This window comes from Saccopteryx leptura, chromosome 3, assembly GCF_036850995.1.
Source record: "Saccopteryx leptura isolate mSacLep1 chromosome 3, mSacLep1_pri_phased_curated, whole genome shotgun sequence".
Taxonomy (NCBI): domain Eukaryota; kingdom Metazoa; phylum Chordata; class Mammalia; order Chiroptera; family Emballonuridae; genus Saccopteryx; species Saccopteryx leptura.
In genome coordinates this window covers 244,062,293-244,078,704 of record NC_089505.1, presented here as the reverse complement: position 1 = coordinate 244,078,704, position 16,412 = coordinate 244,062,293, and the positions used below count along the sequence as shown (strand labels likewise).

Sequence of the window (16,412 nt, the reverse complement as noted above, 5' to 3'; positions counted from 1 at the left end):
TTCTCTGGGATCTTGTAACAATACCAGATCAATTTTCCAGAGCTGGACCTGCTGCATTGCATCACCTGGCACCAAATGTAGATATTACAATATTATTGACTACATTCCTTATGCTGTACTTTATATCCTTGTGACGAATTTATAATTTCCAATGTGTACAGGGGGGTCCTCAGGTTACCACACAGTTCCATTCCTATGACAGTGACTTAGCCCGAGTTTGGTGTAAGTCGAAACACACCCTAGTACCGTAGCCTAAAACAAATGGAACAATTGTGCTTTTAACAGTCCAAAATGGCGTAAGTAAGCATACTGGGGGACGGCAACTCCCTCACTCATACACTGCATTACTGCATAGTCTTCTGCTACGTGCAACCAAACTAGTTCACCCACATAGTACATAAGTATGACACTAAGGGTGTAAGCTGAAACACTCATGTCTCAATTTTTTGAAGTTTTTATGGGAGGAGTGAACCTCGTAAAGTCAAAACGTCGTGTGTCGAGCGTCAAGGGTGTCGTAACTCGAGGACCCCTTGTATATCTTTTTTTTTTTTTTTTTTTTTTTTTTTTTTGAGACAGAGGCAGGGAGAGAAAGACAGGAACACTGAGCTGCTCTTGTTTGTGCCCTGATCAGGAAATTGAACTGGCAACCTCCACACTCTGGGAGGACATTCCAAACCACCGAACTATCCAGCCAGGAAGAGGAAGGGAGAAAGTGGGGAGAAGGAAGGGAAGCATTTGTTGTTTCACTCAGTTGTGCATTTTTTGGTTGCTGCCTGTGTGTATCGAATCTGCAACCTTGTTGCTTCCGGAGGATGCTCTTAGCTGACTGAGCTAACCAACTAGCCAGGGCCTCCAATATGTACTTCTTTTTCTTTTTTTTTTCTAAATTGTTTTTAAATGCAAACGATTTTTTAAAAAGACTTTGATCATTTTAGAGAGGGGAGAGAGAGAGAGAGAAAGAAGGGGGGAGGAACAGGAAGCATCAACTCCTATATGTGCCTTGACTAAGCAAGTCCAGAGTTTTGAACCTGTGACCTCAGTGTTCCAGGTCAATGGTTTATCCATTGCACAACCACAGGTCAGGCTCCAATATGAATTTCTTAATCCCTTCATCTTTTTCACCCTCTCCCTCAACCCCACTCCTCTCTGGCAACCATCAGACACTTCCTATATCTATGAACCTGTTTTAGCAGCTTGAGAAAATGCTCCAGAAAATGACAGTTTCACCTCTTATTTTATGCATTAGAATCAAAGGGGAAGACATAAGTGGGTTGCATGAAATCCACTGGTAATGGACTAGGGAAATGGGAGAATGCAAAGCAGGGAAATCTGGAATTGGATAAAAAGTAAAACATAGATACATACTACTTTTATATAGGCAGGTATAGGATAGTTAACAGTTAATTATCATAATAACAATGAGGGGATTTGCGATCTCGTCTGGTTCTGTGGTTGTGCATTGAAGGCTCTGGAAAAAAGGAAATTATCCTGACATTCCAGAGTATGCTATCCTAGATGCAAAAAGACAACAGACAGGCTCACATAAGATAAAGATTGACCTTCCTCAGGGAAGATACCGGCCCTAGGACTTGAGTAGCCCCCATGAACTTCTTTTATGTAGAACGTTTTCATTTCAGACCAAACTATGCAGTTACTTTAGGTCTTGGAGCTTCTAAGCCTGCCCTGTAGGTCAGGTTTAATATGCTGCTTCCTTTTCTTCCACACCCCTGTACCGCCCTTGTTAGGTTCAAGTGCCCATCATTCAGCCTGCCACACTTTGGGCACTCAACCTTTACAATTTTATAATTTGCAAAGTTGACTGTCATAAGCCTTGTCCTGGTCTGAGTTCCCCTCCGTGCAGGCGCAAAACTATTTGGGGCCAGACCAGCGGAGGACTAAATTCTCTCCTCCCCTGAGAAGAGCCCAGTCCAGGTTTATTGTGAGCTTACAGTACCGTAAGCAAGATTCCGGCCGGTGACGGGGACCAGGGGGCGGAGTCGCCCTTCACCCCGCCCCCCTCCTGGGGCCTTCCCGCCCGCCCTCGCGGAGCGTCCTTAGAAACGCGCGCGCTCACTCCTTGTCCCGCCCCATCCGCGCGGCGGGGCGCGGGGCTCGAGGCGGCAGCGGTCTTTGCGCCTGCGCGCGGCCGCAACCGCCAGTCGCCTCTTTGCCCCTCCCCTCTCTCCCCCTTAACGTCTCTCCCCTCCTCCGTGAGCGAGACACCAACATGGAGCCTGAAGATCTACCATGGCCGAGTGAGCTCAAGGAGGAGGACGACGATGAGGAGGGGGTGGAGGGGGCGGAGGAGGCGGAGAACTCGGAGGACTCGGAGGACTCGGGGGTGATGGGGAAGGATGTGGAGGAAGAGGAGGGGCGTGAACTGGATGAGGACTTGAACTACGAGAGCCGGGCTCGGGAGAGTACCGATGACGAGGAGGACGAGGAAGCCACGGCCTGGCTGCAGGCGCACCCCGGCGGGATGTTGTCGCTGCCGAAGCACCGCTACTCTGAGGGCGAGCGGACGGGCCCGGAGAAGGTGGGCCTGGCGGGGAAGAGCTGTGGGCCGCCGTCGGGGCAGGGTGACGGGTCGACCCTGAACGCTCTGCCGGCTCTGTCACCGCGCTGCCTTTCACCGTGCCTGGCACGTAATAAGCGCTTTTGAAGGCTCGTGAGGGCTAGCCTCTTGCCCACGTTTTAGCTGACTACTCCAATCTCCTGTTCTTCCTAGTAGAGACCTGTCTTGTTTCTCCCCCCTCGATGAGTCCCGGGCCTTTTGAAATACACCAGATGTTCTCTGGAGCCAGTATTCCTAGATCGTGTAGTTAAGAAAAGCTTTTGGGAGTAGGTGGGGCTTATCCCCTGAAGAAAAAGGGGAAAAGGGCGGGGTTGGAGTGGAGGAGAGGGTGGTTGCCCAGGGACTGGCTTGTTGGAAAGACTAATAGATTAGTTTGCCTGAGTGCAGGACTCCCCTAAGGGAGTATCGTAGTGTAGATTATGTATACTGCGGGAGTGGTTAGTCTCCAGAGGCTCCTTGGGATTGTGCTTCTCTGTCTGGACCCTCGTTTGTAGCAATAGATGGTTCCCCAGCCAATAGGAGAGGCTTAGAAATCTAGGCTCAGTTCCAGTCTGGAAAAGTGTAAAAGGCGAGGTAATATATATACAATGGAGAAAGAGCGCTTTTTATGGTTGGCTCCTGAAGATCATTTTGAAAATAATTGCATTTGATTGCCTTTTAGGGAGAAAAATAGGTTTGCTATACAATTCAGATACCAAGAGATCATTTTTTTTTTTTTTTTTCTTTTTGCATTTTTCTGAAGCTGGAAACGGGGAGAGACAGTCAGACAGACTGGGGCCTTCCCGCCCGCCCTCGCGGGGCTCGAGGCGGCAGCGGTCTTTGCGCCTGCGCGCGGCCGCAACCGCCAGTCGCCTCTTTGCCCCTCCCCTCTCTCCCCCTTATCCTCTCTCCCCTCCTCCGTGAGCTAGACACCAACATGGAGCCTGAAGATTTACCATGGCCGAGTGAACTCGAGGAGGAGGACGACGATGAGGAGGGGGTGGAGGGGGCGGAGGAGGCGGAGAACTCGGAGGACTCGGGGGTGATGGGGAAGGATGTGGAGGAAGAGGAGGGGCGTGAACTGGATGAGGACTTGAACTACGAGAGCCGGGCTCCGGAGAGTACCGATGACGAGGAGGACGAGGAAGCCACGTCCCGCATGCGCCCGACCGGGATCCACCCGGCACACCCACCATGGGGCAATGCTCTGCCCACCAGGGGGCGATGCTCTGCCCATCCTGGGCGTCGCCATGTTGCGACCAGAGCCACTCTAGCGCCTGAGGCAGAGGCCACAGAGCCATCCCCAGCGCCCGGGCCATCTTTGCTCCAATGGAGCCTTGGCTGCGGGAGGGGAAGAGAGAGACAGAGAGGAAAGCGCGGCGGAGGGTTGGAGAAGCAAATGGGCGCTTCTCCTGTGTGCCCTGGCCGGGAATCGAACCCGGGTCCTCCACACGCTAGGCCGATGCTCTACTGCTGAGCCAACCGGCCAGGGCCAAGAGATCATTTATTAAGTTTTATTTTGTGCAGCATATATTGTGGAGACAAAAAGCAGCTTAGGGCCTGACCAGGTGGTGGCGCAGTGGATAGAGCGTCGGACTGGGGTGGGAGGACCCAGGTTCGAGACCCCGAGGTCGCCAGCTTGAGCGCGGGCTCATCTGGTTTGAGCAAAAGCTCACCAGCTTGGACCCAAGGTCGCTGGCTCGAGCAAGGGGTTACTAGGTCTGCTGAAGGCCCCCAGTCAAGGCACACATGAGAAAGCAATCAATGAACAACTAAGGTGTCGCAATGCGCAACAAAAAACTAATGATTGATGCTTCTAATCTCTCCTTTCCTGTCTGTCCCTTGTCTATCCCTCTCTCTGACTCTGTCTCTAAAAAAAAAAAAAAAAAAAAAAAGGCAGCCTAGGGTTTTGTTTTTCTTTTTTTAAGAGACACAGAGAGAGAGTCTGAGGGATAGACAGGAACGCAGAGAGATGAGAAGCATCAATCATCAGCTTTTCGTGTGGCACTTTAGTTCATTGATTGCTTTCTCTTATGTGCCTTGACCGTGTGGCTACAGCAGACCAAGTAACCCCTTGCTCAAGCCAGCGACCTTGGGTCCAAGCTGGTGAGCTTTGCTCAAACCAGATGAGCCTGCGCTCAATCTGGTGACCTCGGGTCTCGAACCTGGTCCTCTGCATCCCAGTCCTGACTCTGTATCCACTGCGCCACCACCTGGTCAGGCAAGCCGCCTAGGGTTTGTCCAGAACTGCTCTTAGACAACATGTAAACTGCAGAGTGAAACAACAGAAGTACAATTGAAAAGACAAAGAGAAAACACTATAGACCTGTGCTGTTCAATCCAGTAGTTACTAGTTGCATGTGGCTCTTTACATCTTAATTAGCTAAAAGTAAATAAAATAAAAAATTCAGTACCTCTTGTGCTAATCACTTTTCAAGTGCTCAGTAGCCACACTTGACTAGTGGCTACCCTCTTGGACAATGCAGATATGGAATATAGTTCCATCATCACAGAAACTTCTGTTGGTCAGTGACTTGATCATTGAAGAATAACAGTTGTTTTGCCTGGTAAATACTCAAGTGGGTCTTTAATAAACTGAGTTATATTATTGAGCATTCACCATGGGCCATGCATTGTGGTAGATGCTAAGGAAACTTAGTGAACCCAAACATTTTTTTTTTTTTTGTATTTTTCTGAAGCTGGAAATGGGGAGAGACAGTCAGACAGACTCCCCCATGCGCCCGACTGGGATCCACCCGGCACGCCCACCAGGGGGCAATGCTCTGCCCCTCCGGGGCGCGTTGCTCTGTTGCGACCAGAGCCACTCTAGCGCCTGGGGCAGAGGCCAAGGAGCCATCCCCAGCGCCTGGGCCATCTTTGCTCCAATGGATCCTCGCTGCGGGAGGGGAAGAGAGAGACAGAGAGGAAGGAGGGGGGGGGGGTGGAGAAGCAGGTGGGCGCTTCTCCTGTGTGCCCTGGCCGGGAATCGAACCTGGGCCTTCTGCACACCAGGCCGACCTCTACCACTGAGCCAACTGGCCAGGGCCCAAACATTTTTTATCTCTGCCTCTTTAGCATTTAATCTAGAGAGGGAGGCAGACAAAATGTAAGTGGTACCATCAATAAAAGTAAAACTGGTGTGTACTAATATGCTTTGAAAACATATAGTGAGGGAATATGATCTTATCAGTGAAGCTTGGGAAAGTATCCCTAGTAAGTTATGATAGAGCTGAGATCTGAAGACAGATTAAGGTTAGCTAGGAAAGGGAAGGGAAAGAGCCTTCTGGTTCAGGGAAAGGCAGATGGAAAGGATATGGTTGTTTATTGAGAGAGTGGCATTTTCAAGGAACCAAAGGCCAATGTGGGTTGATCACAGACTTCAAGGCTTGTGTGCTATGTGGAAGATTTGGAGGATTTATCCCTGGAACTTTGGGAAGTCACTGAAAATGTTTTAAACAACGGTGGGGAGAGGGAGGGGGAGGGGAGGGCAGTGTATGATGTTCGTTTTTTAAATAACTGTAGCAGAGTGGAAAACAGCTTTGACAGCAAGGTGGGGTGGGGAGTAGCAGAAATAGATAGATCTGGGATGCTAATTAGGAAGCAATGCTGTATTGCCAGACAAAAGATGATGATATTTTGAAATAGATAATTGTTGGTAGATATAGAAGATGGACTGACTTAGAGATACTTAAGAGGTAAAAATCACCATACTTATACACTAATTTTATATTATTATTACACTAATAATGGATTAGATGGGGCATATGGGTCACGAAGGTATCCAGGTGTTAGGTTATGGGGTGAATGGTTGTGCCAAATAATTGAGATATGGCCAGGTTTATGGTGTGGGTAGTAGCTATGGGGGTTGGTGATGGGATTGGCTGAGATGGGTGTTAAGATTATGAGTTATGTTTTGGAGATCAGAGGAGAGGTTTGGGCTGGAGATTTAAAGTTGTGTAAGTTGTCAGCCCTAGCAGGGTAAGGTTTGGGCTGAAGATTTAAAGTTGTGTAAGTTGTCAGCCCTAGCAGGGTAGTTCAGTTGGTTGGAGCATCATCCCCATAAGCTAACATTGCAGGTTCAAGCCCCGGTCAGGCCACATAAAAGAATCAACCAATGAATGTATAAATAAGTGGAACAACAAATTGATGTTTCTTTCCCTTACTCTTTCTCTCTAAAATCACTAAATAAAAAAATAAAGTTGTAAGTTGTTTGCATACATATAGACCATAATTAAAGCCACACTTATGGACAAGGTCTCCCAACTTTTTTATTCTGTAAATTTGTATCTTCAAGCCTAAGGGAGAATGTTTTAGTTAAACCACTTTAACTTTTATTATAGCCAATGTAGAAAATTATTATCCTGATTAACAGTGATTACATATATATAATAAAAAAATCTTACTTCTTAGATCCCACAGTTAATTTTTTTAAAAGAGAAATCAGATAGTCTCTTATTTACCTCAGACACTATGAAGGTATTGATTGTGTCACATTAAAAGTAGTTTTAAGATAATATGAAGAGTATTAAGATCAGGGGTCCCCAAACTACGGCCCACGGGCTGCATGCGGCCCCCTGAGGCCATTTATCTGGCCCCCGCCGCACTTCTGGAAGGGGCACCTCTTTCATTGGTGGTCAGTGAGAGGAGCATAGTTCCCATTGAAATACTGGTCAGTTTGTTGATTTAAATTTACTTGTTCTTTATTTTATTTTATTTTATTTTTTAATAATTTTATTTTTTTAATGGGGTGACATCAATAAATCAGGATACATATATTCAAAGATAACAAGTCCAGGTTATCTTGTCGTTCAATTATGTTGCATACCCACCACCCAAAGTCAGATTGTCCTCTGTCACCTTCTATCTTGTTCTTTATTTTAAATATTGTATTTGTTCCTGTTTTGTTTTTTTTTACTTTAAAACAAGGTATGTGCAGTGTTCATAGGGATTTGGTCATAGTTTTTTTTTTTTTATAGTCTGGCCCTTCAATGGTCTGAGGGACAGTGAACTGGCCCCCTGTGTAAAAAGTTTGGGGACCCCTGATTAAGATGATCATTTTTGTTTAGTTCACTGATATATTAAAATAATGGCATAATTTGGAAAATATTTAAAGGAGAAACTTTAATGTTTCTTGATACATATTTATGAACTATATATAAAATTTTTGAAGATGAATTTGTTGTATTTTGAAGATTATTTCTTATGTAGTATTTAATGCAGTGTCTTCAAAGGATGAGAGCAAATGCTAGTAAACAGTTTCTTTCAGTTCATTTTCAAGTTAAATGACAAAATTGTAGTATTTGATTAACTCGTGTCTCTTACTATGTAGTAAAGATGTAGTAATGATGTGTAAGGTAGTGATTAAGTTTGTACTCCTGTTAGTGAAACTGAACTAAAGCATGCAACTTTTTAAATTCAAAGTGAAATGTAACCAGCTTTACAACCATGTCTTTTTTTTTTTTGTATTTTTCTGAAGTGAGAAGCTGGGAGGCAGAGAGAAATTCCCGCATTCACCTGACCGGGATCTATGCTGCATGCACATTAGGGGCAATGTTCTGCCCATCTGGGCATTGCTCCATTGCAACCTGAGCCATACTAGCCCCTGAGGCGAGGGCCATGGAGCCATCCTTAGCTCCTGGGCCAACTTTGCTCCAATGGAGCCTTGGCTGCGGGAGGAGAAGAGAGACAGAGAGGAAGGAGAGGGGGAGGGGTGGAGAAGCAGATGGGCGCTTCTCCTTTGTTCGCTGGCTGGGAATTGATCCCAGGACATCCACATGCTGGGCTGGTGCTCTACAACTGAGCCAGGGCCTATAACAAAATCTTTTTAAGAGTTCAGGGAAGTGAGTAATAAGAGCCTTTGCTGTGTTGGTCTTATGTGCTGTTTGGTCTTATGTGCTGTGTTGGTCTTATGCTAGTCTTGCAGACCATTCCAAATGAACCATTTCAAACCTAATTTCTGAGCTGTGCTAGGGAAAATAATTCAATTCTCTGAGATGGTATCATAGACATTCTTGATCTCAAACTTTTTTTTTTTTTTTTTTTTTAGTATTTTTCTGAAGCTGGAAATGGGGAGGCAGTCAGACAGACTCCTGCATGCGCCTGACTGAGATCCACCTGGCATGCCCACCAGGGGGCGATGCTCTGCCTATCTGGGGCGTTGCTTTGTTGCAACCAGAGCCATTCTAGCGCCTGAGGCAGAGGCCATAGAGCCATCCTCAGCGCCCGGGCCAACTTTGCTTCAATGGAGCCTCGGCTGCTGGAGGGGAAGAGAGAGACAGAGAGGAAGGAGAGGGGGAGGGGTGGAGAAGCAGATCGGTGCTTCTCCTGTGTGCCCTGGCCGGGAATCGAACCCGGGACTTCTGCACGCCAGGCTGTTGCTCTACCACTGAGCCAACTGGCCAGGGCCTGATCTCAAACTTTTAATTGAGTGGGTCATCAGCAGTGTTTGGAAATCTTTTTATGTTTCTTCCCTTAGCTTCACTCTTATCCTCTAACCCTCATACAATGTTCAGATCCTCCTCCCATAACAGGTTATCATTTCATAGAAAGAGAGAACACAGGCCTGAACCCCTTCACCTTCCTGTTCCCCATCTCCAAATTTATTTGAGTATACATACTTTATTCTTAATCTTTTCATGTGCTCCTAGGATAAAAAACTCTTAGTTATAGTGTATTCTTAGGGATTTTACTTGCAGATATTTTATAGATGATAGTTTCTTTTTTTTTTTCTTTTAAGTGAGAGAGAGGGACAGATAGGGACAGACAGAATGGGAGAGAGCTGAGAAGCATTAGCTCATAGTTGCAGCACCTTAGTTGTTCACTGATTGTTTTCTCATATGTGCCTTGACCAAGAGGCTATAGCCAAGCCAATGACCCCTTGCTGAAGCCAGTGACCTTGGGCTTCAAGCCAGTGAGTGACCTTTGGGCTCCAGCCAGACCATGGGATCAAGTCCAGGATCCCACGCTCAAGCGAGGGACCTGGCGTTTAAGCTGGTGAGCCCTCACTCAAGCCAGCAACCTCGTTGTTTTGAACCTGGGTCCTCTGCATCCCAGTCTGTTGCTTTATCCACTGTGCCACCACCTAATCAGGCAGATTATAGTTTCTTTTTTTGTTAAATGATAATTGTTTTAAGTAAAAAAAAATGTTTTCTTGACCTGTCTTTGTCAAATTTGGCATCAATATTAAGCCTTTTTCATACAAAATGTTGGAAAGAATTCTATTTTCCTATGCCCTGGAACAGTTTAAGTAACATGAATATTTCTTGCATGTTTGAAAAATAATCAGTACTTTGAGTCTGGGTTCCTTTTAGAGTTATAGTTTATATTGAGTCTCACTCTTCTTAGGTTAATTTTGGTAATTTATATGATTTTTTTAGAAAATCATTTCAGCGAGGTTTTTTTAGTTAATTATAAAAGAGTGCTATATTGTATTTATTTTTTCAATTGTACCTGTGGTTATTTCCATTTCTCATTCTTGTTTTTGTGTCATTATTTGTTTTTCTCTTGAACTGACTAGCTAGGGATTCATTTATTTTTTTCATTCAAGGAACCAGCTTGCAGATATAAGTTTAATTTTATTTATTTTCTCTTGGTCGGTTGGCTCAGTGGTACAGCATTGGCCCAGCATGTGGAAGTCCTGGATTTGATTCCCAGTCAGGGCACACAGGAGAAGCAACCATCTGCTTCTCCACACTTTTCCTTCTGTCTCCCTCTCTCTATTCCTTTCCCTGCAGCCATGGTTCTATTTGCTCGAGCAAGTTGGCCTGGGGCGCTGAGGATGGCTCCATGACCTCACTTCAGGCGTTAAAAAAATGGCTCCAGCCCTGGCCGGTTAGCTTGGCAGTAGAGCGTTGGCCTGGTGCGTGGAAGTCCCAGGTTTGATTCCTGGTTAGGGCACATAGGAGAAGCGCCCAACTGCTTCTCCACGCTTACCCCTCTAGTTTCTATCTCTCTCTTCCCCTCCTGCAGCCAAGGCTCTAATTGGAGCAACGTTAGCCCTGGTGCTGAGGACAGCTCCATAGGTGCTAGAATGTCTCTGGCTGCAACAGAGCAATGCCCTAGATGGGCAGAGCATTGCCCACTAGTGAGCTTGCTGGGTGGATCCTGGTCCGGGTGCATGCGGAGTCCGTCCCTCTGCCGCCATTTATCTCACTAAAACAAAAAGAAAAAATTATATTTTTTATCACATAATTCAGTTTTCATCTTTTACCATTTCCCTAGATTTAATTTGGTTTTTAAAAAATGTACTGAATGCTTAATTGGCTTATTTAAAAACATTTTTAATAACTTTATTGACACAGTCATATACCATAGAACAGGGGTCGAGAACCTATGGTTCACGAGCCAGATGTGGCTCTTTTGATGGCTGCATCTGGCTCGAAGACAAATCTTTAATAAAAAAATAATAACGTTAAAAATATAAAACATTCTCATGTATTATAATCCATTCATTTCCTACCACTCATGTTCATGGTTGCGGGTGGCTGGAGCCAATCACAGCTGTCCTCTAGGACAACACCAAATTTTTATTGGATACATAAGGTACACGGGTTGTTGTGAGGTCAGGAAGTAAACTTTCCTCCTTTTAATCAAGTAGTCAGCTAGCTAATTGCAGAAACCTTTTTGATGAAGAAGATGGCTAAAAGAAAAAAGATGAGTATTGTACTTTTCAGCAGAAATGGACAGAGGAATTCGCCTTTGTGGAGAGAGCATGTTCTGCAGTTTGTCTAATATGCAATGATAAAATTGCATCAATGAAATGGTCAAATATAAAGTGGCACTTCGACACACGCCATACTACATTTGCATCGAAATATCCAGTGGGGGACAATAAGAAGAAAGCATGTCAAGAGCTGCTGTGCAGAGTGCACGCTAGTCAGCAGCAACACCATGTTTGGACCCAACAAGGTGACTGGAATTCAGCTAGGTTTGCTGGTGCTTTAGCAATTGTGAGAAATGGAAAGCCATTCACAGATGGGGAGTATGCCAAAACATTCATGCTTGATGTTGCCAGTGAAGTTTTTGACAACTTTTCAAATGAAGACAAGATAATCAAATGAATAAAAGACATGTCTCTGTCGGCAAGAACTGTTCACGATCGTACCATCATGCTGGCAAATCAGATTGAGGCAACACAAGTGAAGGACATAAATGCAGCACCATTCTTTTCTCTTGTTTTGGATGAGTCAACAGACGTAAGCCATTTATCCCAGTTCAGCGTGATTGCAAGGTATGCTGTTGGTGACACGCTACGTGAGGAAAGTCTTGCTGTTTTGCCTATGAAAGAGACAACAAGAAGGGAGGATTTATTCAAGTCTTTCATTGAGTTCGCTAAAGAAAAAAATCTACCGATGGATACACTTATTTTGGTGTGTACTGATGGTGCTCCGTGCATGGTGGGGGAAAATAGAGGATTCGTAGTGCTTCTTCGTGAACATGAAAAGAGAGCCATCCTAAGTTTCCACTGCATCCTACATCAGGAGGCACTTTGTGCTCAGATGTGTGGCGAGCAGCTTGGTGAGGTGATGCCACTGGTCATTCAGGTGGTCAACTTTATTGTTGCCCGAGCTTTAAATGATTTCTAGTTTAAAACACTGCTGGATGAAGTTGGGAATAATTATCCTGGTCTGCTTCTGCACAGCAATGTGTGTTGGTTGTCAAGAGGGAAGGTGCTCAGCTGTTTCGTGGTTTGTCTGAGCGAAATCTGGACTTTTCTTGAAATGAAAAACGTCGAGCATCCTGAGTTAGCTAACACTGAGTGGCTCCTGAAGTTCTACTATCTTGTGGACATGACTGAACATCTGAACCAGCTCAATGTGAAACTGCAAAACGTTGGAAATATAGTCTTATCCCTTCAATAAGCAGTGTTTGCATTTGAAAACAAGCTGGAACTCTTCATTGCCAACATTGAAACAGGTCGGTCGTTGACTACACTTTGAAAAACTGGGAGAGTTTAAAGATGCATGCACAGCAAGTGACCCTGCTCAACATCTTGATCTCCAGCAGCTAGTGGGCTTCACATCTAATCTGCAGTCATTCAAAGTGCGCTTTGGAGAATTTTCGTGAGCAAACTCGTCTTTTTTAGTTTATCACCCATCCACATGAGTGTGCAGTGGACAGTGCCGACCTGAGTTACATCCCCAGTCTCTCCGTCAGAGATTTTTATTTATTTTTTACAGAGACAGAGAGTGAGTCAGAGAGAGAGATAGACAGGGACGGACAGACAGGAACGGAGAGAGATAAGAAGCATCAATCATTAGTTTTTCATTGCGTGTTGCAACACCTTAGTTGTTCATTGATTGCTTTCTCATATGTGCCTTGACCGCGGGCCTTCAGCAGACTGAGTAACCCCTTGCTGGAGCCAGCGACCTTGGGTTCAAGCTGGTGGGCTTTTGCTCAAACCAGATGAGCCTGCACTCAAGCTGGTGACCTCGGGGTCTCGAACCTGGGTCTTCTGCATCCCAGTCCGACGCTCTATCCACTGCGCCACCGCCTGGTCAGGCTCTCCGTCAGATTTTGAGCTACAAGCTGCTGAACTGAAGGCCTCAGACATGTGGGTGAATAAGTTCAAGTCACTGAATGAAGATTTGGAAAGACTTGCACAATAGCAAGCAGAATTGGCGAGCAAACACAAGTGGGGAGAAATGAGGAAACTTCAACCCGCAGACCAGCTGAATTACAAAACTTGGAACGCGCTTCCAGTCACATACCACACACTGCAGCATGTGAGTACTGCTGCTGTACTGATAATGTTTGGCTCTACGTATGTATGCATGTGAGCAGTCTTTCTCACATCTAAAGAACGTTAACCTACGATCACGTTTAAAGGATGGAAGTCTCAACGCCTGCCTGAAGCTTAACCTCACCATGTATCAACCAGACTACAAAGCCATCAGCAAAACCATGCAGCACCAGAAGTCTCATTAATGCTAAGAAGTACTTTATTCTTCATTGGTTAGCAACAGCATAACAACGTTATTAAAAAGAATTCAGAGACTTATTGTACTTTAAAAGTGTTGGTCTTACGTAAAATGTACGTACACATTTACTTGTATTTAGTGTTAAACATATTGTATGGCTCTCACGGAATTACATTTTAAAATATGTGGTGTTCATGGCTCTCTCAGCCAAAAAGGTTCCTGACCCCTGCCATAGAATTTACCCTTAATATAAACTGCAGAATTCAGTGATTTTCAATATATTCATAGATATGTACAACCATCACCACAGTCAATTTTAGAATATTTTCATCACCTCAGAAAGAAACCCTGTACACTTAAGCTATCAGCCCTCTATCTTTCATTCCTCCAAGTAACCATTTAATCTGCTTTCTCAATAGATTTGCCTATTCTGGGCACTTAATATAAATGGAATCATATGTTATGTGATCTTTTGTAACTGGCTTCTTTCCGGCATAACATTTTCAGGAAACATCCATGTGTATAGTATGCATCCTTCCTTTTTGTGGCTGAATAATAGTCCATTATATGCATATCCATCACCATTTATTCTCTTTATATCCTCCTCCACCTCTCCCTCTCCTCTTTCCACCCCCACCACCAGTCACCGCACTGTTGCCTGTATCCATGCGTTATTTTCTTTTTCTTCCCTTTTTGCTCAATCCTTCCACACTCTTCAACCAGACCCTCTCCCCCACCAAAAACTGAGCCTGTTCTCTGTGAGTCTGTCTCTATTTTGCTTGTTAGTTCATTTTGTTCATTAGATTCCACATGAGTGAAATCATGTGGTACTTGCCTTTTTTTAGCTGACTTATTTCATTTAGCATAATACTCTCCAGCTTCATTCATGCTGTTGCAAAGGGTAAAATTTCCTTCTGTTTTGTTGCCAAATAGGATTTCATAGTGTAAATGTATCACAGTTTTTTTCTCCAGTCATCTACTGATGGACACTTAGACTGCTTCCACATTTTGGCTCTTGTACTTAATGCTGCATTTAACATAGGGTGCATGTATTCTTTCCAATTAGTGTTTTGGTTTTTTGGAATAAATTCCCAGAAGTGAAATTGCAGGGTTATAACACAGTTCCATTTTTAATTTTTTGTGGCAGCTCCATACTGCTTTCCACAGTGGCTGAACCAGTCTACATTCTTACCAGTAGTGCCAAGGATTCCCGTTTCTCCACATCTTGGCCAACACTTGTTAATTTATTGATGATAGCCATTTTGACAGGTGTGAGATGATAGCTCATTGTGGTTTTAATTTGCATTTCTCTGACAATTAGTGACATTGAACATCTTTTAATATGTCTATTGACCATCTGTATGTCCTTTTAGGGGAAGTGTCTATTCAGGTCTTTTGCCCATTTTTTAATTGGATTGTTTGGTTTTTTAGTATTTAGTTATTTGAATTTTTTATAAATCTTGATACTAACCTCTTATTGGATGTATCATTGGCAAATATCCTCTTTCACTCAGTAAAATGTCTTTTTGTTTTGTTAATTGTTTCCTTTGCTGTGCAAAATCTTTTTAGTGTGATGTAGTTCCTCCCATTTGTTGATATTTATATTTTCTATTTTTTGTGAAAAAGACAGAGAGAAACAGAGAGAGGGACAGATAGGGACAGACAGACCAGAAGGGAGAGAGATGAGAAGTATCAGTTCTTCATTGTGACACCTTAGTTGTTCACTGATAGCTTTCTCATATATGCCTTGACTGGGGGCTACAGCAGACCAAGTGATCCCTTGCTAAAGCCAGTGACCTTGGGCTCAAGCTGGTAAGCCTTGCTCAAACCAAATGAGCCCGCTTTCAAGCTGGTGACCTCAGGGTTTTGAACCTGGGTCCTCTGAGTCCCTGTCCAGCGTTCTATCCACTGTACCACCACCTGGTCAGGCTGTTTATATTTTCTATTGTTTTACTTGCCCAGGAGGATGTTACCACTAATAAAAATGTTCAAGATTTTACTGCTTATGTTTTCTTCTAGAATTTTTATGGTTTTGAGTCTATAACTTATTTTTTGTGTCTTTAACTTATTTTGAGTTTATTCTTTGTATGATGTAAGAAGGTGGTCGAGTATCTTTGTTTTTGCATATACTTGTCCAGTTTTCCCAATGCTATATATTGAGTAGACTATCTTCTCCCTACTGTATATTTTTGCCTCTTTTGTCAAATATATATATTAATTGACTATAAATTATACATATATTTTTTAAGTGAGAGGAGGGGAGATAGACAGACTCTGACATGCACCCCAATGGGAATCCACCCAGCAACCCCATCTGGGGCTGATGCTCAAATCAACTGAGCTATCCTTAGTGCCTGACGCTGATGCTTAGACCAGCCGAACTATCCTCAGAGCCCAGGGCCAATGCTCGAACCAATCAAGCCATTGGCTGGGAGAGAGGAAGAGAGAGAGAGAAGCGGGAAAGAGAAGGGAAGAGAACCAAACGGTCATTTCTTATGTGTGCCCTAATTGGAGATTGAACTCTGGACATTTGCATGCTGGGCCGGCGCTCTATCCACTGAGCAAACCGGCCAGGACCTATAGATCATACTCTGTTTCAGTGATTTTCAACTGGTGTGCAGCAAGAATTTTTAAAACATGCAACACCTGACTATTTAGTCAGGGACACTGACCTATTTTCCCTGAGATTTTAAAAACATGACAACAACCAACACGACATTAGCCATCCAGTGTGAATGAATCAAATTATACCTTTTTTTGTTGGATCAGCAAAATAGTTTTTGTTGAGCCATAGAGTTTCAGTAATTTATGTGTGCCATGAGATGAATAAGGATGAAAATTGCTGTTCTATTTGTCTGTCTTTGTGCCAGGACCACACTGTTATGGTTACTGTAGCTTTTTAATATGTTTAAAAATAAGGTAGTGTGAGTCCCTTGACT

The 16,412-nt window shown here is 44.2% G+C and overlaps 1 protein-coding gene across 3 annotated transcripts in view; it reads left to right on the top strand.

The window, feature by feature from the left end:
* Positions 1 to 2,214: 2,214 nt before the first annotated feature.
* The window catches only part of ALMS1 (ALMS1 centrosome and basal body associated protein), a 236,177-nt gene continuing 221,979 nt past the window's right edge, over positions 2,215 to 16,412 (top strand). For all 3 annotated transcript variants that reach the window (XM_066377980.1, XM_066377981.1, XM_066377979.1), the window contains exon 1: positions 2,215 to 2,536. In XM_066377980.1, coding sequence (XP_066234077.1) covers positions 2,228 to 2,536 — 309 coding nt within the window. In that variant the 5' untranslated portion in view covers positions 2,215 to 2,227. The remainder of the gene's footprint in view (positions 2,537 to 16,412) is intronic.